Raw genomic sequence first — 15,562 nt, 5'->3', positions numbered from 1 at the left:
TTTCATTACACAGTCTTTAATAAATTCACCCTCAGTGAAAGGTTTGCAGTGCTTTGCAATCAGCGTTGCCACTTCGTAGCGTGCCTTTGTGGCATTTTCATTTGACTCACGGACTCTTGTGAAAAAGCTTTGCTGTGCCGTTAAAACAGCTTCCAGTTGCTTCACTTTTTTACCGCGTTTGTTCCCAGTTAGCTTGTCGTAGCTAGCATGTTTCGTCTGGTAGTGCCTCTTGATGTTGAATTCCTTGAAAACAGCCACAGTCTCTTGGCAAATTAGGCAGACACAGTTGTTTCGTATTTCAGTGAAAAAATACTCAAATTTCCACTTGTCCTGGAAGCGGCGGCCCTCGCGGTCAACTTTCCTTTTTTGTTTACAGACACCATGTTAGAAATGGGCTGGGCTGAAACGATCACGCAAGGTCAAGGGTCACGGCGGCCAGAGTGCGGCCACAGGGCTACTGCCATCTTCTGGTGAAATGAAAAATATGAAAAATAGCTTTTTGTACACATGTATTTTATACTGTGGTCAACAGTGCTGGCGGGCCGCATATTATTGATTTCATGATAGAGGCCGCGGGCCGCAATTGGCCCGGGGGCCGGACTTTGGACATGTCTGCTGTACACAGTATTGACAGTGCACTGCTTTCCCCTCCCTGAGACACTAGAGGGTGGACCATAATTTCCTTGATGAAGTTTTGAAGTCATTGTCCATGGCCTGACTGAAGTCCTCTCACGCCTGGGTTTTTTCCACAGCAACTACCAAAACTGCATTTTAATTGGCCAAACCGTAAACATCAGCTGTCCCAGTAGTCCCTCAGGCCAAAAAGGCCCGATAGGACACCTTCTTCAGCTTGATGCCATCCCTTTCTGTTGGTGTCCAGCAATGTGTTCGTGGCTTACCGCCACTACAGGCACTGACCAACCTACGGCCACATCTTAGGTTGGCCGCCTCAGCAATGGATGCACAGAAAATAGTCCACTAAATGTCCCTTGCCTCCTCCAATTTATGATAGAGTTCTGTCGGAGGTGGAGTTGAATCTCTTTCTGACAGCGGATTGTGCCAATAACAAGAGGCCCTCACAATCCGTTTGGGCCTGCTATGCCGGACTGACCCCCACCATTGGGGACAACTCACCACGAAGTGGTGATTAGTTGACAGGTCTGCCCCTCTCTTCACCCAAGTGTCCAAGACGTGGTTGAAGTCCAATGACTCGACCACAAAGTCCATCATCGAACTGTGACCTAGGGTGTCGTGGTGCCAAGCACACATGTCGACAACCTTATGCCTGTTCATTATGGGCAACCTGTGCTGACCACAAAAGTCCGGTCACAGAATACCGCTTGGGTTCTGGTTGGGATGGAGGTGGTGGGGTGTTCCTCCAAATCACACCCATCCAGTTCTCATTGCCTTGGCCTATTTTAGCATTTAAGTCAGCAGAATGATGGAGTCCCCAGCGAGAGGGCTGGAGAGCCCTCCCTCTAAGGACTCCAAAATGAATGGGTACTCTGAACTGTTGTTGCGTGCATGGGCACAAACATTATTTAGGAGCCATCCCCCCACCCAAAGACAGATGGAGGCTACCCTCTCATCCACCAACATACAAGCACCAAGCCGGGGGCACTAAGTTAATCCACACCTGCTCAGCGCCTCTGAATACCTCCAAATTTTTAAGAGAGTCGAAACCCTCTCCAGAAGAATGGTACTACAGCCCAAGCTAATTGTGGAGCTAAGTCCAACTCTTATCTAGTCGGAACTTCTCAACATCACACAGTGCCTTGGGCTCCATCTCTTCGAGAAAGGCGACATCCCATGTCCCGAGAGCCAGTTTCTGTAGCCGGGAATCTGATGTGTGTGGTCTCCGCCTTCGGCTAGCGCACTCTGCGCCTGACCCCAATGTCTCCTTCAACAGGTGGTGAGTCCATGGGAAGGAGGGCCCATGTTACACTTTCGGGGTTTGCCCAGCCGACCCCTCCAGGTGTAAGCCCGGCGACCAGCTGCTCGCCCTCAAGCCACATCTCCACGCCTGACTCCAGAGGGGGCCCCCGGTGAGCCACTTCCGGGCAAGGGAAACCTATATCCATTATGTTTACTCATCATAGGGGTTTATGGAGCCAAGCTTTGTCTGGTCCCTCATCGAGGACCTGTTTGCCACAGGTGACCTTACCAGGGGCTTGAAGCCCCATACAACGTAGCTCCTAGGATCACTGGGACACACAAAGTTGTCCAGCATGATAAGATGATGACTTCCAGGAGGGGCCAACATTTTGAGAGGTGCTCTCTATCGTCCCTCTGTAAAATGAGAACATAATTATTCTTTTCAGTTTCTGCAGAAAGTAGAGCTTGCTGTTGAGCCTTTTTTGATAGTGCTGTGGTTCTGGAGGTCCAGTGCAGGACTTCTGAGATGTGTACACCCAGGAATTTGTCGCTGGTCACAGACACTACTGCAGCACCGTTGATGGTTAGCGGGTATGCTGGGTGTCCCCTCTCTTGACGTCCACTATGATCTCCTTTGTCTTCACGTTCAGGCGGCTCACTTCTGTAACTTGTCTCAGCGTTGTTGTTGACTAGGCTCACCACAATCGTTTAGTCTGCAAAGTTGATGAAAATGTTGGAGTTGGATGTAGGTGTGCGGTCTTGGTTCAGCAGAGTGAAGAGGAGATGGCTCAGTACTCATCCTTTTGAATGGGGGCCGTGTTCAAAATCAAAATAATGCACTTTTGGGCCATTGGTAGCTGAAAGTCTTTGTGACTGAATTTTCGGTGCATCCCAAACTTTTATTATAAATAATAAATAACTTTAATGTGCAAACTCTTCAATAAGATATGTACGGCTTCATGTATTACATGTTGTGTTCTGTTTGTGGTCTTTGTTATATATTGCGTAGTTGTCGCACTTCTGTTGTTTAAACTCTGGTGTTAACTTTCAGTGTCATCATTCAATCCAGATGTTGTGCATGGATTTTATTTCGAGGTTTGTTGTTTGTATTAGCTATTTGACTTTGATGTCACTAGTGCTAGGTGGCAGCAGGCACTCCCTCTGAGCTACTTTTACCTCCCCAATATCCAAATACTCACCCCTACTATCCTCTAATCCTGCAAGCAGGGAGTGGCTTTTCTCATTTCTGAGGCCCATAACACTAACCACCCATTGAGGGTGAAATTAAATAACCAACAACAAGTAAACTCTTGCGACGAGGTAAAGATAGTGACGAGTTAACACGAGCGATGAGCTAACACTAGCAAGGTCCTACATTGGACCACAAGGAGGAAGACGACAACAAGAACACCTACCACCTTTCGAGAGTGAAATAAAATAGCCAACGACGAGCCAAGGCTTGCGACGAGCTAAAGATAGTAACGAGCTAACACTAGCGATGAGCAAGGTCCTACATTGTACCACAAGGAGGAAGACCACAACAAGACACCTCCCACCCATTGAGAGTGAAACTAAATAGCCAACGACGAGCCAAGGCTTGTGACGGGGTAACGCTGGCGATGACCTAACACTAGCGAGGAGCTAATGCGAGCGGTGAGCTAACGCTAGCGAGGCCTACATTGGATCACAAGGAGGAAGACTACACTGGGGATTTGGAGGACCCTGGACAAGTAGACACAACCCTCAACTCCAACTTTCTTCACTCCTGCCGTGTGGAACACTGCAGGGAGATAGTGGTTTAAATCTCTCTCTCTCTTTTTCTTCTATCTTCATATGTGTTCGGACCCTTACTTTAACATAGCCTAGGTAGTATGTGAGTTGTGTACCTTGTGTGTTGACTTTATTTGATTGTCTTTATTTGACTATCTGCAGCCCTATGGGGGGCACAACCCAGTGCAATCTGTAGACCGGTCCCGAGCCCGGATAAATGCAGAGGGTTGCGTCAGGAAGGACATCCGGTGTAAAACTCTGCCTAACACTTATGAGCGTTCATCAAATGAATCCCATACCGGATCGGTCGTGGCCCGGGTTAACAACCCCCGCCCCTGCCACTGATAACCTGCAGGGCGTCGGCGGAAATTCAGCTACTGTGTGTTGAAGACAAAGAAGAGGAGGAAAGCGGCTTAGTCAGCAGAAGAAGAAGAGGAAGGCACAGAGCCTACAACTGAATGTAGGGACTTTTAACGTTGGGACGATGACAGGAAAAGGTCAGGAGTTGGTTGACATGATGATTAGGAGAATGGGTGATATTTTGTGCATACAAGAGACCAGGTGGTAAGGTAATAAGGCTAGAACTTTAGGAACAGGGTTTAAATTATTTTACCTTGGAATAGATGAGAAGAGAAATGGAGTGGGGATCATTTTTAAGAAATAGCTGGCTAAGAATGTCTTGGAGATGAAAAGAGCATCAGATAGAGTCATGAGGCTGAAATTTAAAATTGAGGGTGTTATGTAAAATGTGATTCGCGGCTATGCCACACAGGTAGGATATGATTGAGAGTTGAAAGAGAAATTGTGGAGGGAACGAGATGAAGTAGTTCTGAGCATCCCAGACAGAGAAAGAGTTATTGGTGGAGATTGTAATGGACAATGGTTGGTTAAAGAAACAGGGACGATGAAGAAGTGATGGGGGTAAGTATAGCATGCAGGAAAGGAACTTTGAGTGACAGACAGGAGGAGCTTCCTGAAGCCTGGACTACTACTGCCAAGGTAATCAGGTAGACAGGCAGGAGAGTACAGTGGTACCGCGGTTTTCGAACGTCTTGGTTTTCATACAAATCAGTTTTCGAACGAAAATTTAGAGATTTTTTTGCTTTGGTTTTCAAATGAAAATTGGTATTCGAACAGCCCAACCAGCTGACCCACAATGATTTGTTATTGTGCTTTCGAATGCAACTCGAGGAATAAAGTTGATGAGCCACACAATTAGATTATGAGAGGGTTGTGGAGGCTAGACTGAGGTCAGAAGTCAGTATCTGCGAGCAACAGTATGGTTTCATGCCTAGAAAGAGTACCACAGATGCATTATTTGCCTTGAGGATGGTAATTGAAAGGGACAAAGAAGGTCAGAAGGAGCTACATTGAGTCTTTGTGGATCTAGAGAAAGCCTATGACAGAGTTCCAATGGAGGAACTGTGGAACTGCATGCAGAAGTCTGGTGTGGCGGAGAAATATGTTAGAATAGTACAGGACATGTATGCCCTCATACAACAGCAGAACAGTGGTGAGGGGTGGTGTAGGCGTAACAGAATAATTTAATGTGTAGGTGGGGATTGCATCAGGGATCAGCTCTGAGCCCCTTTCTCTTCGCAGTGGTAATGGATAGGCTGATAGATGAGGTTAGACTGGAATCCACTTGGACCATGATGTTCGCAGATGATATGATATGCAGTGAAAGCAGGGAGCATGCAGAGGAACAAATAGAAAGATGCAGGTATGAACTGGAAACGAGAGGAATGAAGATTAACTGAAGTAAAACGGATTATATGTGCGTGAATGCGAGGGGTGGAGGGGGAAGAGTGAGGGTACAGGGAGAAGAGATAGCGAGGGTGGACGACTTCAAATATTTAGGGTCAACAATCCAGAGCAATGGTAAGTGTGGTAAGGAAGTGAAGAAACGGGTCCAAGCAGGTTGGAACAGCTGGCGAAAGGTGTCTGGTGTGTTATGTGACAGAAGAGTCTCTGCTTGGATGAAGGGCAAAGTTTACAAAACAGTGGTGAGGCCGGCCATGATATTTGGATTAGAGACGGTGGCACTGAAGAAACAACAGAAAGCAGAACTGGAGGTGGCAGAAATGAAGATGTTGAGGTTCTCGCTTAGAGTGAGCAGGTTGGATAGGATTAGAAATGAGCTCATTAGAGGGACAGCCAAAGTTGGATGTTTTGCTGACAAGGTTTGAGATAGCAGACTTCGATGGTTTGGACATGTTCAGAGGCGAGAGAGTGAGTATATTGGTGGTAGGGTGCTGAGGATGGAGCTGCCAGGCAAAGGGGCGAGAGGAAGACCAAAGTGAAGGTTTATGGATGTGGTGAGGCAAGACATGAGGGCAGTTGGGGTTATAGAGGAAGATGCAGGAGATAGGCTAAGATGGCAAAAGATGACATGCTGTGGCGACCCCTAACGGGACAAGCCGAAAGGAAAAGAAGAAGAAGATTAAATTCGTTAATTACCATATTTTTCGGGGTATAAGTCACAGTTATTTTTCATAGTTTGACCGGGGTTGTGGCGGAGTTTTTTTTTTTTTTTTTTTTATTTTATTTTTTAAATGTGACATTGAGGATCAAGACTTCATTATATTTATTGATTTGGAGTGACACTGAAGGTTTGGTAAGCTTGTTAGCATTTTCATGTAATTATTTGCAGCTGTATCACAAATCGTTAAAAAAAAATAATAATCATACATAGTGATTTCTGGATTTTTCTATTTAGATTATCTCTCTCACAGTGGATACCTTCGATGAAAATTTCAGACCCCTCCATAATTTGTAAGCAGGAGAACTTGCAATATAGCAGGGTGTTGAAATACTCATTTTTTTCCACTGTAAATACGACATTAATGAAATAATGCCCATAGCAAGAAAGCAAAGAAGCTTTCTATAAACATAAAATATGAGATATACCAAATCACAACATAAAAAGCTATGACATACAACTTCCTTTCCTTTCGGCTTGTCCGGTTAGAGGTCACCACAGCGTGTCATCTTTTTCCATCCAAGCCTATCTCGTGCATCTTCCTCTCTAACACCCACTGTCCTCATGTCTTCCCACACAACATCCATCAACCTTTTCTTTGGTCTTCTTTGATACCATCAGTCACTCAATACCATCAGACTTTTTCAAAGCTATTGCAAAGTATCTTCTTTTCCTTTCGGCTTGTCCCGTAAGGGGTCGCCATAGTGTGTCATTTTCCATCTAAGATTATCTCGTGCATCTTCTTCTCTAACACTCACTGTCCTCATGTCCTTCCTCACAACATCCATCAAACTTTTCTTTGGTCTTCCTCTCACTCTTTTGCCTGGCCGCTCCATTCTTAGCACCCTTCTACCAATATATTCACTCTCTCTGGACATTTCATTTCTGCCAGCTCCAGTTCTGCTTCCTGTTGTCTCTTCAGTACCACAGTCTCTAATCCGTACATCATGGCCTGCCTCACCACTGTTTATAAAGTTTGTCCTTCATCCTAGCAGAGACTCTTCTGTCACATAAGATACCAGACACCTTCCGCCAGCTGTTCCAACCTGTGTGGATCCATTTCTTCACTTCCTTACCACACTCACCATTGCTCTGGATTGTTGACCCTAAATATTTGAAGTCGTCCACCCTCGCTATCTCTTCTCCCTGTAGCCTCACTCTTCCCCCTCCACTTTTCTCATTCACGCACATATATTCTGTTTTACTTCGGCTAATCTTCATTCCTCTCCTTTCCAGTGCATGTGTCCATCTTTCTAATTGTTCCTCTGCATGCTCCCTGCTTTCACTGCATATCACAATATCATCTGCGAACATCATGGTCCAAGGGGATTCCAGTCTAACCTCATCTGTCAGCCCTTTCCCATCTGTATCCCTCTGTCTGGCCAACCTGTAGAGATCCTTTTCTCCTTCTTTCATGTCCAACCTGGTGTACATGTCTTCATATGCCTCTTGTTTAGCCTTTGCCACATCTACCTTTGCCCTACGTCGCATCTCGATGTACTCCTTTCGCCTGTCCTCAATCCTCTCAGTATCCCACTTCTTCTTCGATAATCTCTTTCCTTGTACGACTCCTTGTATTTTGGGGTTCCACCACCAAGTCTCCTTCTCCCCTTTCCTACCAAAAGACACACCAAGTACTCTCCTGCCTGTCTCTCTGATTACCTTGGCTGTCGTCGTCCAGTCTTCCGGGAGCTTCTGCTGTCCATCAAGAGCCTGTCTCACCTCTTTCCGAAAGGCCGCACAACATTCTTCCTTTCTCAGCTTCCACCACATGGTTCTCTGGTCAACCTTTGTCTTCTTAATCTTCCTACCCGCTACCAGAGTCATCCTACACACCACCGTCCTATGCTGTCGAGCTACACCCTCTCCTACCACGACTTTACAGTCAGTAACCTCCTTCAGATTACATCGTCTGCACAAAATATAATCCACCTGCGTGGTTCTACCTCCGCTCTTGTAGGTCCCTCTTCTGGAGATAAGTGTTCACTTCAGCCATCTCCATCCTTTTTGCAAAGTCCACCACCACCTGTCCCTCAAAGTTCCTTTCCTGGATGCCGTACTTACCCATCACTTCTTCATCGCCCCTGTTTCCTTTACCAATATGTCCATTACAATCTGCACCAATCACAACTCTCTCGCTGTCTGGGATGCTCAGAACTACTTCATCTAGTTCCTTCCAGAATTTCTCTTTCAACTCGAGGTCACATCCTACCTGTGGGGCATAGCCGCTAACCACAATATACATAACACCCTCAATTTCAAATTTTAGTCTCATCACTCGATCTGATACTCTTTTCACCTCCACGACATTATTGGCCAGCTCTTCCTTTAAATTAACACCTACTCCATTTCTCCTCCCATCTACTCCGATGCACAATATATTAACCTTTTTCCTAATCATCATGTCAACCAACTCCTGAGCTTTTCCTGTCATAGTCCCAACATTCAAAGTACCTACACTCAGTTGTAGGCTCTTTGCAGTCCTCTTTGTCTTCTGACGACAAATTCGGTTTCCTCCTCTTCTTTGTGTTCGACCCACAGTAGCTGAATTTCCACCGACGCCTTGCAGGTTAGCAGTATTGGGGGCGGGCGTTGTTAACCCGGGCCACGACCGATCTTGTATGGGATTCTTTAGATGAATGCTTATATTTGTTTGGCACAGTTTTTATGCCGGATGCCCTTCCTGACGCAACCCTCTGCATTTATCCAGGCTTGGGACCGGTCTACAGATTGCACTCGTTTATGCCACCATTGGGCTGCATTAAATTGAGCCGATCACATGGAGACAAAATGTTCTTCCCTCCTGATCGACATACAGTCAATACAATTCAGCTGTAAAATCCATCATTAAAATGTCAACCTGATTAATTTATGCATCTAAGACTTCATGCTTGTTTTATCAACGACCGCAAGCACCATAAATCAGTCAAACATTTTTGGTGGTAATGTTAATGAAAATGTTCTTGTGATATAGTAAAGCCAGTGGAATGAGACACTTTCATTTACCCATATATACCTGAATCTGTTTATAAAAATTGGTCAGTCGTGTGTGTGTGTGTGTGTGTGTCTGTGTCTGTGTCTGTGTGTGTCTGTGTCCATTTTCCTTCAGGGCTTCTGGACACTGTGGACACGAATTCAGCACAGACTGTATCTGAAACTGCAACTGAGCGATGGTTTGTTTTTATTTTTCTCATTATTGTCTTCTGGTAGAGAATCAGGCCCACTTACATTTTGTGACGATTTGATTCTACACCATTTTATTTTAATTAATTTTTAATGGTAGTTCTAGAAACAAATAATTACTTTTTACCCATGTGCAGTTCATCATCTGCAACTGTGTTTGATATATTTTCATATACTACTCCAGGAAATACAGTATTTAAACTGCCCAACATTCTTTAAATGCTTTAATGACTAATGTATTATAGCTGCTTTCTCACTCTGTGGTTGTGTGCTGTATTTGATGTAGGTGTCAGCTCTTTGATACGTCAATGTGTGACGTTTCAGCTTCTCCAGACACCCTTCAGTGCTTTTTCAAACACACACTCACACAGACTCTCACTTATAAGCCTCGACTTGCAGGTAAATACATGTGACAATGCTCATTATTTGGACTCAATATTGTTTTTAAGTTTACTTATATGGAGCTCCATCATCTCAAAAAGTATGGTTTGGTTGCATCTCTAAAGTAAGTACTAATATCTATTTCTTTAGTGTCAGATGCAATTGCTCTACAGGACAAGTGGACCTTTGCAAAAACCAGTCCATTGCTCACCTCTCTTTTCTGTAAGGTAAGCATGTCTTGTTTGTTTGAGCCTGGAAAACAGATTTACTGTAGTTGAAGAAGACCACTCTGTACTTGTGCACCATTTACACTATTCTTCAGCCGCATTAGATAAGAATAGTTTGGTATTCCAAACTCTTTGAGCATATTGTGGTAGAGGGGTTTGTGTGTCTCAATGATCCTAGGTGCTAAGTTGTCTGGGGGTTCACGCCCCTTGTGGAGAAACCCATGGCAAACAGGTCCTAGGTGAGGGACCAGATAGAGCACATCTTCATAACCACCTTTGACAAATACCAAAATTAAATCAAGGTTCGCCTTGACCAGACGCCGATCACCAGGGCCCCCTTCTGGAACCAGCTCTGGAGGTGAGGCTCAGAGGCGAATAGCTGGTGGCCGGGCCTGCCCCCATGGGGCTCGGCCACACACAGCCCAAAAATGTAACATGGGCTCCCCACTTTTCTAGAGGGGCCAGCTACATTGTAACCTGGGCAGTAGTCGAAGGCAGGGACCTTGGCAATAAGATCCCTGGCTACAGAAACTGGCTCTCGTGATGGTGAATGTCACTTCTTTGGCAGGGAAGGTGCCCACGCTGGTGTGAGGTTGAGAACTTATGATTAGATATAGTTAGGCTTGCTTTTACACGGCTTGGGCTCTGGTACCAGTGCTCTTGAGAGGGCTTGGACTCTCTTCCACTCAGACCTTGTCCACAGTGAGATGCAGGTGTGGGTACTTATTGCCCCCTGGCTCAACGTTTGTACGGTGGGGTCCATCCCGGTGGATGAGTGGGTAGCCTCCTTCCACCATTGGATGGGGGGTCTGGTTGTTTGTGCCTAGGCAATAATCAACAGTTCAGACTACCCACCCTTGTTGGAGTCCTGAGAAAGGAGTGCTGGAGAGTGTTCCGGTCATATTCCGAGCAGTGTTCTGTTACTGGACTTATGTCCTCATCATAGATTGTCCATAACAAACATCATGTTCAAACATAAGAGTGTCCACATGTGCACTTTGCACCAGGACATCCAAGGTCGCACTTCCATGATTGACTTTGTGGTCGTGTCATGAGACGTGCGACTGCATGTCTTGGACGCTCGGGTGAAGTTAGGGGCCGGAGTTGTCAACTGATCATCACCTGGTGGGGGAAGATGCCAATCCAACATGGCAGTTGGAAACGAATTGTGAGGGTCTTCTGGGAATCCTGGGAACCCCTGTCAGAAAGCGTTTTAAATTCCCACCTCCGACAGAACTTTGATTATATTCCAGGGGTTGCGAGGGACATTGAGTCCGAGTGGACTATGTTTCATGCTGCAGTTTCTGAGGCAGCAGATGAGAGTTGTGGCCGTAAGGTGGTTGGTGCCTGTCTTGGTGGCAATCCCAGAACCCATTGATGAATACTGATGGTGACAAATACCATCAAGCTGAAGAAGGAGTCCTATCGGGCCTTTTTGGCCTGTACAACTGGGGCTGATGCACCTGATAAGTACAAGATGGCCAAGCGGAATGCCGCTTTAATGGTTGCTGAAGCAAAAACTTGGGCATGAGAGTTCAGTGAGACCATGGAGAAAGACTTCCAGATGGCTTCAAGGAAATTCTGGTCCACCATCCAGCATCTCAGGAGGGGAAACACTGTCAACACTGTGTAAAATGAGGATTGTGTGTTGCTGACCTCAACTCGGGACATGGCTTTTAATCTTGTAAGGCAGTTTCCTGTTGAGAAGGGTGACTGGAGGTTGTGTTTCAACTACAGGGGAATCACACTCCTCAGCCTCCCTGGTAAGGTCTACTCAGGGGTGCTGGCGATTAGGGTCTGTTGAGAAGTCGGATATCAGATTCAGGAAGAGCAATGTGGTTTTTGTTCTGGCCGTGGGACAGTGGACCAGTTCTACACCTTCGGCAGGGCCCTCAAGGGTACATGGGAGTTTGCCAAACTAGTCTACATGTATTTTGTGGACTTAGAGAAGGCGTTTGACCGTCTCCTTCACGGAGTCCTGTGCACCTCAGACCCCCTGATATGGGCGGTTCAGTCCTTGAACGACCGACGTCAGTTTGGTTCGTATTACCGGCAGAATGTCAGATTCATTTCTGCTGAGATTTGGACTTTTCCAAGGCTGGCTTTTGACACAAATTCTGTTCAAAATGTTTATGGAAAGACTCTTTAGGGGTCCGGTTTGGTGGCCTCCGTATTGCATCTGTGCCTTTCGCAGATGATGTTCTTTTGTTGGCCTCATCAAGCTGTAATCTTTAACTCTCATTGGAGTGGTTCGCAGCTGAGTGTGAAGTGGTTGGAATGAGACTCAGGACCTCCAAATCTGTCCATGTGGCGTGGCGTCTCCAGGTCAGGGATGAGATCCTGCCCCAATTGTAGGAGTTCAAGTATCTTTGGGTCTTGTTCACAAATTAGGGAGGAATGGAACGGGAGATTGACAGGCCAACCGGTGCGGCGTCTGCATTGATGCGGACTTTGTATCGGTCCATTGTGATCCTTTTAACTGGTGGATTTTACACCCAAAAGCAAAATAATGAAAAAAACATTCTACAAAGTTAACACACACCAATAAATTAACTTTTGGAATTAAAATGATTGATTAAAATAGAATATTTGTGCGTGTTTAGTTGATTTAGCTTGTGGAGAAATGCTGAAAGTGGTCTTCCAATATGGCATTGTAAACAAAAGTCATGTGATGTCACCTGCAAGTCATCTGTAGCACCATCTCAATGTTTGTTGAACATACTGTAGTTGCTTCTCAATTGGTTCTGTATTCTTTCTTGTTAAAGTTGGCTGTGGTCTTCAGTGTGAAGCAACTGCTACATCAACTGCAGCAGGTTCTTGAGACACATGAAGTTAGCTGGAAACATGTCCTATGCTTCATTTCCACTCTGCTTGTTTTCAACCCTTCTGTGAAGCCCCATTTGAGAGGTAACACTTTTAAAAGAGCAATTTTAGAGTTGAGAAAGATGATTGTTTGAATGTCTCAAGATGAAGCAGACATTCATTGACAATAACAGTCATAACAGTAATTGAAGAAGTTAAAAAAATATTTTATAGGTAAATCTAGCCATCCCTACATTAAGCATTTGCTATTTCCAGAGAAATTGAGGAGGAATGCTGAAAAGTGGAAGCATTGATCCACAGTGATCCTATTTAACAATTAATGCAAAACCACAGAAAAAGATTGCTAAAACCTGTGGGTCCCTAGTGTGTTGGAGACATGATCATTCAGCCCCGTCAGGCTGAACATTTTCACTGTTCGTTGCAGAAGAAGAGGAAGGAGGCGGAGGTTACATTGGAGGTGGAAGAATGTTATGTGAACCCAAGTGGCTCTTGGTTCAAAGGAAAAAGGAACCTGGAACCAGGACGGTCTCCACATGTTTCTCTGTCATGTCATGCTCTCTCAGCCACTTCATGGCAGTGCTGAAATGGCTTGTTCCATGAAATTGATTAGTTGATAACGTGTAATGCCTGAAGGATTCCTTTGTCCATCGGCAGACCTGGGTTTGGTTGACCCTAGTTGATCTGGTCCAATGGAGTGAAAGAGGATCTCAAAATGGGATCACGCATCGTTAGTTATTTGACTTACTTTAACTTCAGTTATGTAAAATGACTGATCCAGGACCTGCAATAATTTATCATGCCCCAAAGTAACATTTGTACCATCATTACAATTTTTGTCTGTTTTTTTTGGGTTAAAATTTAGAAATGTATTTTTTTTTTCAGACCACAGTAAAAATGTATCTTTGCTGACTGTATCGGTATCTGTCGTGATGAAAGCCTAGTTCTCAATTTAATGTAAATTTCTATCCTCACCTACGGTCACAAGTTATGGGTCGTGAGTAAAACAACAAGATCCCCGGTACAAGCAACCAAATGAGTTTTTCATTGTTCTGTAGGGCTGCACGATATTGGGGGAAAAATTACATTTGTAAACAGAAGAGCTTACCGTATTTTTCTGCACTATAAAGCACACTTAAGAGCCTTTAATTTTTTCAAAAGCCGACAGTGCGCCTTATAATCCGGTGCGCCTTACATATGGATCAATATTGACCAACAGGTCTCACAACTACGGTAAGCCGCCACCGACTCCATTTTCCCATGTAGAAGAAGTAGCGCACACTGCATGCTGGGATATATGACCCATATTATATTGCCATTTGTGTGTTTGTGTAAAGAAACCAAAATGGCTCCTATTAGCAGACATGCTTACAACGCAATTTACACTCAAGGCAATCAGTCACTCAGTAGAACAAGGAAACAGAGCAGCGAGAGAATTTAACAATGAATCAATGGTGGAGGGTTCGGGGTTGGCCCATGGCCACCCAGCTGGTGTGCTACCAACAAGGACCAAAAGACCACGCCTCCAATATCCAGGAATCAAGTTTTGACGAGAAGCTGCTTATTAGCAGAAGATCCCTTAAATGTCTCCTCAGCCTTTTTCTTAGTCTGGATTGGTGGCATCTCTGGGGAGTCCAGACTTTGAAGGTAGCTGGTAATTTGTTTCGATGCTGGCCCAAAATGGGGCAGCATTGAAGAATGCAGTTTATGCATCCCCGCTTGTTTGCATGCATGTGTACTTGTTTAAATGAAAAAATGTCATTTAGTTTTTTTTTCTTGGATTTTGGATGTAAAAGAATAATTGTATTTTATGAAGATATGTTGGTCATTTACTGTGTATGAATCTATTTCCAACATTGCCTCTCAGTTCTTCTGTCCAGATTGCTGACAAATGCCTTTGAAGGTTATGACTTGGAGAACATGATTACTGCGTTCTTGTTGGCACGGCAGGCGGCACTGCAAGGACATGGGATCTTCTTGACCTACAGTGACTGGTTCAAGGTTCATTATTCTGCCCATGTTCTGACATTATTCCTAAATGTCATTACCTTGTGGCTTACATTGAATACATGTAAATAAGATGTGAAAAATACATTTTCAATCTCAAATTCTAAATCCTTTAAAATGTAATGTCATCTTTTATCACAAAAGAGCTTCTTCTTTTACCTTCTCTCTCTTTAGTATTCATTTTTAAAATGTTTTTTTTTTTTGTCTCAGGAGTGCTTTGGGGGGAGCAATGGCTTTCACACGACCAGCAAGAAATCTCTGGTGTTTTTGCTCAAGTTTCTGTCTGACTTGGTTCCATTTGAACCACCCCAGTACCTAAAGGTAATTTCATGTACATTGAGTGCTACATGATGCCAAACAGATGGGGAAAATATCATGTGAAATACAGAAAAACATTAAACACTTTTTGGTCCACTTTATCTGGGTTTTCAAGATACAAGATCAGTCAATTTACATGTGACCTCCAGTCTACATAAATAAACCCCCCCCCCCCAAAAAAAAAATGAAATACAGCATTGGAAAACATGATTACTGCGTTCCTGTTGGCACGGCAGGGGGCACTGCAAGGACATGGCATCTTCTTGACCTATATACCTACCTGACCTAAATACAGCATGCACATTTCCATCTGCTAGGTGCACATCATCCACCCTCCATATGTACCTGTGAAATACCGGAGCCTCCTGGTGGAGTATATCTCCCTGGCCAAGACCAGACTTGCTGACTTCAAAGTAACTATCAAAGAAGTAATTTTATAGCATTCAATATTCACATGTATTTTTTTTACTGTATGTCACTAATTTGTTCATCTGAAATG

General features: G+C 44.6%; 1 protein-coding gene across 13 annotated transcripts in view; it reads left to right on the top strand.

Annotated features, from left to right (window-relative positions):
* Positions 1-15,562, top strand: part of LOC133501809 (Fanconi anemia group A protein) — a 168,521-nt gene that overhangs the window by 59,873 nt on the left and 93,086 nt on the right. For 11 of the 13 annotated variants that reach the window (XM_061821800.1, XM_061821801.1, XM_061821809.1 and 8 more), the window contains 7 exons: positions 9,237-9,300; positions 9,597-9,709; positions 9,842-9,918; positions 12,684-12,825; positions 14,606-14,739; positions 14,956-15,066; positions 15,381-15,491. In XM_061821800.1, the coding sequence (XP_061677784.1) occupies positions 9,237-9,300; positions 9,597-9,709; positions 9,842-9,918; positions 12,684-12,825; positions 14,606-14,739; positions 14,956-15,066; positions 15,381-15,491 (752 nt within the window). The remainder of the gene's footprint in view (positions 1-9,236; positions 9,301-9,596; positions 9,710-9,841; positions 9,919-12,683; positions 12,826-14,605; positions 14,740-14,955; positions 15,067-15,380; positions 15,492-15,562) is intronic. The other 2 variants (XM_061821805.1, XM_061821802.1) reach the window with 1 other exon arrangement.

The sequence above is a fragment of the Syngnathoides biaculeatus genome, chromosome 6 (assembly GCF_019802595.1).
Source record: "Syngnathoides biaculeatus isolate LvHL_M chromosome 6, ASM1980259v1, whole genome shotgun sequence".
NCBI lineage: Eukaryota > Metazoa > Chordata > Actinopteri > Syngnathiformes > Syngnathidae > Syngnathoides > Syngnathoides biaculeatus.
This window is presented reverse-complemented; position numbering and strand designations above follow the sequence as displayed.